Source organism: Rhea americana, unplaced genomic scaffold, assembly GCF_003343005.1.
Source record: "Rhea americana isolate MKP2758 unplaced genomic scaffold, rheAme1 scaffold_623, whole genome shotgun sequence".
NCBI lineage: Eukaryota > Metazoa > Chordata > Aves > Rheiformes > Rheidae > Rhea > Rhea americana.
In genome coordinates this window covers 51,809-61,419 of record NW_028186783.1, presented here as the reverse complement: position 1 = coordinate 61,419, position 9,611 = coordinate 51,809, and the positions used below count along the sequence as shown (strand labels likewise).

General features: G+C 59.8%; 2 protein-coding genes across 2 annotated transcripts in view; both read left to right on the top strand.

The window, feature by feature from the left end:
- The window catches only part of PDLIM2 (PDZ and LIM domain 2), a 7,728-nt gene extending 7,653 nt beyond the window's left edge, over window positions 1-75 (top strand). The window contains exon 7 of the mRNA XM_085320274.1: window positions 68-75. Within this exon, the coding sequence (XP_085176400.1) occupies window positions 68-75 (8 nt within the window). The remainder of the gene's footprint in view (window positions 1-67) is intronic.
- An 18-nt stretch (window positions 76-93) lies between these two features.
- CCAR2 (cell cycle and apoptosis regulator 2) lies at window positions 94-8,846 on the top strand. Its single transcript, XM_085320272.1, has 19 exons — window positions 94-189; window positions 453-544; window positions 692-806; window positions 962-1,088; window positions 1,356-1,449; window positions 1,716-1,832; window positions 2,271-2,502; window positions 2,701-2,814; window positions 3,093-3,256; window positions 4,734-4,917; window positions 5,193-5,447; window positions 5,535-5,726; window positions 5,810-6,005; window positions 6,102-6,181; window positions 6,583-6,732; window positions 6,828-6,951; window positions 7,093-7,290; window positions 7,468-7,673; window positions 7,773-8,846. Exons 7-19 carry the CDS (start codon window positions 2,287-2,289, stop codon window positions 7,809-7,811), a joined length of 2,118 nt encoding a protein of 705 aa, XP_085176398.1. The 5' UTR covers window positions 94-189; window positions 453-544; window positions 692-806; window positions 962-1,088; window positions 1,356-1,449; window positions 1,716-1,832; window positions 2,271-2,286; the 3' UTR covers window positions 7,812-8,846.
- The last annotated feature ends 765 nt before the right edge of the window (window positions 8,847-9,611 follow it).

Genomic DNA, 9,611 nt, shown 5'->3' with positions numbered 1-9,611 from the left:
GAGCGCGGCCGGCGGCGGGAGGGCGGCCTCGGCGCGCCTTGTTTCTGCTCGTTCCCTCCCCGGGGAGGGGGTTAAAACTCGTCGCCTTCCTTTCCAGGGGCGCCGCAGACCTCGCTGCTGGGGCCCCCGCCCGGCTTGCTGAACCCTCCGGTCTCGGCGGAGCTCCTGCAGACCGCGCGGCACCTGCAGGTACGCGGCGACCGCGGCCCTGGGCCGGCCCGGCTGCCGGCGCCCCGCCGCTCTTCTGCCCGCGGGCCGGTTCCTCTGGGCTGGTCCCAGGCGCTCTGGGGAGAAGCCTCTGCACTGCGAAYTGCAAGCTAACGTAGCCCGTGGGTGCTGGAGCACTTCTTTCTGAGGTTCCACCGGGGCTCTGGCAAGAACCGGCTCATTTCTGAGCTCTTYGGGCAGCTGGGGAGCGGCAGCCACAAATCCTTTGCCCTTCTGCTTTGTAGGTGGGCGAGAAGCAACGGGTCTTCACAGGCATCGTCACTAGCCTTCACGATTACTTCGGGGTGGTGGACGACGAGGTCTTCTTCCAGCTCAGGTAAGGAGAGGGCCAGCGTGGGGGCACAGGGCTCCAGGCGCATCCCAGAAGGGCGAAGCTGAGACATCGGCCCTGTGCCCTGCAAGGGGCGTACGCTGGGCTGGGAGCGCTCACGGAGGGCCGCTGTTGTTGTGTGTTTGGGGTCAGCGTTGTGAAGGGCCGGATACCGCAGATCGGCGAGAAGGTGCTGGTGAAAGCTGTCTACAACCCAAGTCAGGCCGTACCCTGGAACGCGCTGAAAGTCCAGACGCTCTCCAACCAGGTACGGAGCGCTCAGAACAGCTGCCTTGTGCATGTTCTTCTCCCCTCCGTGCTCGTCCTTCCCCTCCAGCCAGCCTGCCTCCTGCTTTGAGAGCTAACCTGGCAGGCTGGAAACTGATCTCCTGCCTTGACTTTCTCTGTGTCTTTGTTCTGCAGCCTCTCCTGAAAGCGCCAGCGCCTCTCCTGCACGTGGCATCACTGGGGCAGAAACAGGGCATCCTTGGAGCTCAGCCTCAGCTGCTGTTCCCGCCTCACCGCATCCCGCCACTCTTTCCCCAGAAACGTGAGTACTCGCAGTTAACGTGGGAGACCGCTCTGGGGGGGCCCTGTATGCTGAGGGGTTGTAGGCAGTCTCTGGCAATAGCTTTGTTCGTTCTCAGTGGTGAAAACAGTGATGTTTTGCTTAGAAACGACCCCAGAAAAGGCTGGCTGGGTGCGAGCACAGGCTGTCAGTGTAAGGAGAGGATGCTGGAGTTGTTCRGGGGCTCTGGGGCAGAATGGGAGTTGGACAGTACCAGCTGGTCTTACTGTTGTTGTTTTCCCCCAGCAGTGAACATCTTCCCATCACCCCCGTCCATTCACCTGGGACACCTGGGGAGATACCCGGGGCGAGGAGCAAAGGGCCGGAATGACTCAGGCAGATGGTAAGGAATATCCTTTCCCTGATATCCTGCCCTTTGTCCCGCGGACTTTGGACATGGGGCTGTTCCCTGCTCTGAGCTCTGGCCTTTCAGCGCTTTCTGGGAGATCTGCCGTCAGTAAGGAGCCTCTTGTTTCTGGGAGCTGCAGCACAGTCTGGTTTGTGCTCCTGTCTGGCAGCGCGGCGTGCAGCAAGCCACGTGCACAGGACTTTTGGGTGCTCTGTGAATTCGTATCGGCATTCCTCTAACGCACGCTGTGCTGGTTGCAGGGAAGATTTCGACTCGAAGAAGCGGAAACAGAAAGGCGGTGAGCCATGGGGAGTGAAAAAGCCTCGCCACGACCTGCCTCAGTATCGGGTTCACTTTGCCCGCTACGCTGTGGACAGGTGAGTGTGCCCGCTCCCCCAGCAGCACAGAGCCTTAGCTCACCTCCGTCCRGGGCGGCTCCCTGGCCAGGGCTTCGTGCTCGGCAGAATGGGTGGCTGAGCCTGGATCCCTGGCTGCGAAGGCTCAGAGATACCGAAAGGTTAACAGAGAAACAGCAAGCAGAAATCCCTTAGTTAGGCTGCCGGAGCAGTTAGTAGTGGCAAGGATGCTCAGYAGCTCACCAGAGGGTTGCAGTGACTTGGCCACGTGTTACCCAGAGCTCGGATTAATTTGTAAGTCTGAAAACCTCTACAGAAGCAAGCACACGTGGGATTTTCTGTGCAGAGCTGTGCTGTTGGTAGCCATATGAGGGAACTGAGATGCCTAAGCAGCTTTTGAGACTGTTGCTGGGCACAAGGAGTTTTGATGTCCCCCCCTTTTTTTTTTCCTGCCTCTAGCCCCTTCTGCGAYGCTATGGAGATTCTGCGGCGCTACTGCAGCATCCAGCTGCCCCGGGGCTTCTACGACGTTCGCCTGTGCTGGCTRGATGCGTTCCCCCTCACCCAGCCCCTGAGCCTGAGGCACCCCAGCCGCATCGTGGTGACTGACTCTGAGGAGGTACCGGYGCCGGAGGAGGAGGCCGAGCCAGACACCGCTCCGGGCGACGCGGATTCCGCTTTCAGCGCCAAGGTGAGGCTGGCTTTACAGCTGGCACGCACACCCGAGAGGAGGGATATGCTATTGGCCTCGGCTCCTGTGGCTTTGGTTCCCTCATCCAGCTATAGCTTATGAGGTGATGGCGTTGTGCCCTCCCTGCCTCCCTGATGTCCCCYGATCACTGGACAAGGCACTGCCTGTGCCAGTCTGACCAGGCTGCTCTGCCCTCAGGTGCTGCTGCTGTCCTCTCCGGGCCTCGAGGAATTTTATCGTACCTGTTTGTTATACATCGATGATTCCAGTGAGCAAAGAGAAGCTCCTGAGCACCCCACAAAGCAAATCAAGGTGAGGACGTCGAGAATAGGACTGAGAGCGCGTGGTGTGTGCAGAACTCCTCTGGCTTGGCTTAATTCACCATTTTGGGGGAAAGCCCTCAGGAGAGGAGGTTTGTTTACGTGCTACACTTGCATRTATTGCTGGAGCGGCTTTGGGGTGGTATCTGTTGAATGCAGCCATATCTCCTGCGGACCTTGTCCCCTGAGGAGGAAGGGAACTCTGGGGACACGGGGAGAAAYGGTCAGAATGCTGTGGTGTGACCAGGCTCACTGCCTGTCTTTCCCTAGTTTCTGCTGGGGAAGAAAGAGGAGGAGGCTGTGCTGATCGGTGGGGAATGGTCCCCGTTGCTGGACGGCCCCGATCCTGATGCTGACCCGACGGTCCTGGTTCGCACGGCCATTCGCTGCGCCAAGGCACAGGCTGGGCTGGACTTGAGCAACTGCACGAAGTGGTGAGTGGCGCGGGGTGGCGTGGGCATCTCGGAGYAGTAGGCTCCGGCGTATCCAGGAGAGCGTCCACCTCAGGATGTCAGTGCTGTGAAGCATGTCACTGAGTAGTGTTCTACCGTTAGCAGAAAATGAGGGCAAGAGAGAGCAACACATTGTAGAGTTAATTTTCCCTTTCTGCAAGCTCTGTGTATTAACGCTGAGATCTTGTGGGTGGTGCGAGAAACCAGTAATTATCCACTTTTACTATGCAAAATGGAGTCCTCCCCAGCTCGGTGCGCAGAGCGCATAGCCACGGAGAACGCGCAGCATCACTGCGTGTATCCCCGCAGGTGTGCCAGCCCAGCCCTGGCAAATGGCTGCTGACAGTTTTGCTGCTTAGGAGCAGGCTTTCTGGTCTTTTCTGGCCACACACAGGATTTCCGCTGCCCAGAACAGTCAGGTTTAGCTTCCTTCAGGTTAAGTCTCCCTTTTAAGCAAAGGGACAGCAGGAGGAGCTGGTGGCACAGACAAGGGACTGATCTTTGCGAGGCAGCTCTAGGGCTGCAGGACTTGGCGACTAGCGGCTGCTCTGCCACGACTGAATGGAGGAGAGGTGTGGGGATTAGGTGACAAGGGAGGGCTTGTGGCCCTGCACATTGTGAGACAGTGCTGTGGAAGAGGGGCCATGGGGGCAGGAAGACCAGAAGCAAGGAGGGCTTTAGGAACTGGGAGAGCCTAGACGGCTTTTGATCTGCGGGCAGCGAGGAGCACAGCCCCTCCAGGCTTGCCTGCGCTTGTGCTGTGGAGCAGCAGGCCGAGAAGCAGCACTGGGCTACCGCCTGCCTGGGGCACTCGAGACCACCCTTACAGGGCTGTCACGAACGTTTGCACATGCTGGAGTCCGTGCAGGGCCTGGCTGRGATCAGCTCCCAAACAACCATCACYCATAGGAAAGTGYGGCCCTCACTTCAGTGCATTGGCTTGGCTCRTTACATCGTAGTTATATATAGCATTCCTGCTCCGGGTAACCGTGGCAACTGATTTTATTTTGCTTAAACCTGGCCCGGCATGTGATGCGGTTGGGAAGGAACAGCTGAGGGGAGATGGAAGTTCTCGGCGTTCAGTGCTGGGGGAGGAGGTTTGGCTCAATCCCAGCAGTAATTGTAAGAGATCTGGGTTGGAAACATGGTACAGGCTGGGCTAGAACTGCTCAAGGACCTGGGCCTTGTTCGGCGTCCCTGCGGACTGCCTTGGCGCAGCCATCCTGGAACAGGGACCAACCTTTGCATGACCTCCTGGCGCAGCTCTGGGCCCATCCCGTTAAGCCCTGCGCTCACGGCCTGCCTGCCAGCAGCACAAAAGATTTTGCGGGGCGGCCTCTGCGGAGAAGAGCAGCCTCTTGCTTGTGAGCAGCTGTGTGTTTTCTGCCGGGCCTCCCCGGGGAGGAGCAGGCCCGGGGGACCTCGGTGTCTCTGACTGCTGCTCCCCTCCATGCCGCAGGGTCCGATTTGCTGAGTTCAGGTACCTGCGCGAGGGAGACCCGTCCCAGAGGGAGGTGGTGGTGGTTTTCTTGCCGGACATCTGGGGCTGCATGCCGTCCCTGGAGGAGTGGGAAGCCTCATGCCAGCCGAAGGCAGAGAAGGTGCCCTCGCCACCTCCGTCACCAGGGGACAAGGCTGTGATGGTGAGGCTGGGCTTTGCCCTGGGGCAGGGAGCTGAGGGCTGCGTGCGGTGACGCTGGAGGCCTGCAGGAGCAGCTCTGGCCGTCAGCGGGCAGGGACGGGGCCTAGCCAGGGCCGTGCTAGTTCAGGTGTCCTCAGAGGTGGTTTCATTTCTGTGGGTGGTTGGACRAAGCTGTGTTTTGGAGGAGGTGAGATGCTGGTCTGAGCGCCAGCCTTGGGTTTGGACTGCCACTGCTGCAGCTCCCAGCGCCCCCTCTTTCCGCTCCCGCCTAAACAGAGTGTTTCTAAGCAGGAGACGGAAGCTCCCAAGCGAGCCGCTGAGCGGGATGCTGCTGCGGACACCACCGAGTTGGCTTCGGAGCCTGTTCCCGAGCCAGTGGCCCCCAAATCTGAAGCCACTGCTGCTTCCGTGGAGCCAGCCATTGTGGCCCGCCCCCGCTCGGGCGGCCAGGTCGGGCAGGCGGCCTGCTCCAACATCTCCCTCTACACCCTGCTGGAGTACAGGCGATGCAGGGAAAAGCTCTCCTTCGAGGTAGGCTCTGCAGGGCCAGGCCATTCCCCAGCTCGCRCTTACGGGCTCTCTGGGGACTGCATGAGCAGGCTTCTCTCCCCTTCCAAGGTGGCTGTAGTGGCTGAGCTCTTCCAGGAGATGCTGCAGCGGGATTTTGGCTACAAGCTGTACAAGGCGCTGTTGGCCTTGCCGGAGAAGGAAGAGTCGCTGGAGACCAAGAACCAGGAGCCGGAAAGGGCTCCTGAGCCTGCGAAGGAAGCGGCTCTGGAGGCTGCTGGGGCCGAGGAGGAGGCTGAGCAGGTAGGTTCCCCACTGACCCTTCGTGGCCCAGTGTCCTGTCCCCTTCCCAGCCCCAACTCTGACCATATCCTGCCCCTGCTCAGCCCCCTCCCAAAACTGAGCCTGGGAACACAGAGGCAGAGAGGCCGGCAGGCAGCGAGGCAGCCACAGCAAGTGGAGAGCAGGAGAGGACTAAAAGCGAGTGCAAAGGAGATCCCAAAGACTCTCCTGATGAACTGTGCGTGTTGAGCCTGGAGGACAGCCTGTTGCTGCTCCGGGAGGAGGAAGAGGAGGAGTTTGGTATGTTGGCAGYGCAGAGAGGAGAGCACGGCCCTTCTCTGGGGGCTGCTGGTTTAGGAGCTGAACGTAGGGACCTCATTCCTGGCTCTTCCTCAGGTGCCAAGCTGGAAGATGCTGAAGTGAGGTCCACTGCATCCAACCAGTCAGAGATGGAGTTCTCCTCCCTCCAAGACGTGGTGAGCATGCTGCCCCCCCAGCTATGGGAGCCTGGGGGTCCCCTTCGTCCTCCAGCTTAGACAAGGGCTTAAGTCATGGAGCGGGTAAATGCAGCTGGTGGCTCTGGTGGCCGTCTGGCTCACAGTATCTCCGAACGGGGATCCCAGGGGAGGAGCCTGAGTCACCGGTTCAATCCCACTCGTCCTGGGCTCCATCTCAGTAAACTGGCAGCGTGCTGGTGCAACCAGGCAGCCTACATCCTGCTCTGCAATGCAGAACGTGCCCTAGACGCAGCGCAGAGGGGAGAAAAGTGCAAGCTGAAGCTCCTGCCACCTCGCAGTGGTGCTGCAGGTGTTGCAAACAGGCTGGTGCCTCCGGGGATCACAGCCTTTCTCATCACTAAGGCACATCTGCATTTTAGCAGCCCAAGGAGCTGGATCCGAGCACTATCCTACCACTGGATGCTCTCCTAGCCTTCGTGTACTTTGATTTGAATTTCTGCGGCTATCTACACCGAAGGGACCTGGAGAAGATCCTCCTGACACTGGGGCTACATCTCTGCAAAGAGCAGGTGAGCGCTCRGGGGCCGCCCCTCCGATCCGAGGAGCGGCGCCGGCTCGCGGCTGCCCCAAGCCTGGACCTGTGCGTGCTGTTTTGCGGCGGCAGGTGAAGTGCCTGGTGAATCGAGTCGTGACTCAGTACGCGTGCCAGTATCGAAACCTTCAATACAGCCGGCAGGAAGGCTCGGAGCCAGGCGGTGCTGACCGCGTCCCGGAGGAGGAGCTCTTTGGTAGGCGTCGGGGGAATGGGGGATTCCTTGAGGCTGGGGAGGGGTCCCTCTCAGACCGGGCTCAGCAGCCCCACGGATCACGCTCCACCCACCTCATGGTGGACAGATCTCGTGGTGGGTGATTGGCTGTTCTTGTTGCAGGAAACCTTCCTCTGCTGCCTCCTGCCCGACCCCCGGCTGAGGTTTCTCTGCCACCCAAGGCAGATACAGAGCAGGGAGGCCTGGTCTCCCACAACGGCACGGTGCTCAATGTGGGGAAGCTGCTGGAGAAGGCGGAGCAGACTGAGAGCAGCCGGCTCTACCTGGAGAGCAAAATCCACACGCTGGAGGTCAAGCTGGGTAAGCTAGTGCAAAGGGCAGAGAGGTGAGCTGATTCCTCTCCCCGTTTGTCCAAGACGTGAGTTTCCGTCCGTGAGCTGCTTGTGCTCCTCTGCCAAAGCTGTCTTTGGCCCTGCTCTGTCTGGCACGGGGTGGTTTGCTGTGGAGGACAGGGGCTGACCAGCTTTCTGCTTACAGAGGAGAGCCAGACCCAGGTTTCAGCAACAGAGTCATCCAACAGAGCGCTCGCGGCCGAGCTGCGGGAGCTCCAGAGGCGCCTGGCCGAGGTGGAGGAGCAGGCGAGGACAGCCGAGAGGCAGAAATCGCACTTCCAGCGGCTCTTGCAGGAGAACAGAAAGCGCCTGGCCCCCGTGCAGCTGGAGATTCAGACCATCATCGAGAAGGTACTGGGGAGGGAGCTGTGGCTCTTACCAGCTCTGCAGTGGCGGAGGGACAGGAGCTCACTTAGGCTGTCCTCGCTCACTGCCTCTCTCCTCTTCTAGACTAATAACTGCTTAGAAAAGGAACTGGCCTCTAACTGATGTCTGCTGCCCTGCTGACGCAGTCTCCCAGGAGGGAGTGAAGTCTGCGCCCATCTGGACTTCGCGCACCAGGGTTGTGGATCGTGGGCAGGATCCTCATGACCTTTTGCTGTCTGGACCTTCTCACTGCAGAGACAGGCTGGAGCCGGTTCCCATCCCAGGCTTGTGGAGCCAGAGGAGCCATAGGGATGTGCAGGATTTGCTCTGACCAGTCATTCTTGTTTAATGGAAACCTCTTAGGTAGGAAATCTTGCAGCCTAGTGTGTGCGTGTGTGTACTGGAGACAGGGCTTGGGCTTTCTTGATGCTCCATAGTTGGTCTCACGAGTGGGGGACAGAGACAGGCTTGTTTTAATAGGACAGAGGACCTGAATGAGACTCACCGGGGCTGGCGCTTTATGTCACAGGYCACCCGGCAGCTCTTGGTTACGGTCTCTGCTGATGCCGCAACACCCTTAGAGGGTTTACTGAGTGCAGCGGGTCTCAGCTCTGCACATCATGCCAGCCACGTACTAGCTTTCTACAGATCGGGCAACCTGGCTACTCCCTCGGTGGCCTTGGCCCGGGGRGCACAGGGCGGTGCGAGAGGCCCCGACCCTGCGGCTCCTTTGTAGGTTAGGTGAGGGCTCGAGCACGCAGCAGTGGCTTGTCCTGGGCTGGTGTCCATGGTTGCAGGAGCAATGTTGGTCTGCTGGAGGCAAGGGACAGCTAGGCTCGTGCAGAGCAGCGCCTTTGGGGTGGAGGGCAGCAGCGAGGTCTCCGTGCAGCTTCTCCAYCCCCTCCTTATGCTGAAGAAGGGCCTGTAAAGAGAAGGTCGCCAGCTCGGGCTAGTTCTAATTTGTTGTTTTAGACTGTAAAAGTGGTAACACCTTGTGTTTAACTGAAGACATCTTTTCAAATCTCTTCAGGTGGGAGTCTGTGGCTGTTCTAGTCCATCTTTTCTCTTTCCCACACTCTCCACAAAGATCAGCTCTGGCTGGGCCTTGTATCTTTCTTAAAAATACAACTCTGAATAAATAGTTGTGTGCTCTGGAAAGGAGGGGTTTGGGCAGTGCTAGCACACCCCTGGCCAGCCTGGGGATGCAAGCCCGACCTCTCAGGTGCCCCCCCCCGCTCTTCGGGAGGTCTCCTCGGTGTCCCCATCCCGGCGTGGGGCGCCCCGGGGTGCTGGGCAGCGGCAGTAGCTGGCGGGTGGCGGCAGAGGGCAGCAGCACCTTGGCTTTGGCGCCCGCCGCGCCGCGCCGGCGTTCAACACAAACCCCCGACCCGGCACCGGCTCTGGGAAAAACTTTATTGGAAGGGAAGGGCCTGCTCCTGGCGTGCTGCGTTACCGCAGCGAGGCCGGCAGAGAGAGGGAGGCTTCCCCTCCCAAAGGCACACGCGTCCGCACAGACCTGCTGTAATCCCGCCTGGCTCTGCCCCGCGGTGCCCTTTTCCCCTAGCTTTGCTCCTGCCTGTTTTTCACCGTGAAGCAGAATTTCTCTTTTTCGGCCCTGGGCGTTCTCGGCACCTCTTCCCTGGGAGGCAGTCTCAGCTCCCGTCCCCACTCAGCGGGAACTCGCTCGGTCCCAGTGTACGTCACCGCGAGCCTCCCCCCACAAGCTCGTCCCGTTTCTGCTTGAAGGGGGTCCGCGGCGACCGCGGCATCGTCTGGCGCTCAGTGCGGGAAGCGCAGCCCTTTAACAACCCTTCCCTGACGCCTCCAGAATGCATCGCGCAGAGGAATTTGAACGCTTTCACCCTCCCTGCTGTTGTTACTGGACTCCTAAGGCACAAAACAAACAGCCTGGACGGCAGTGAC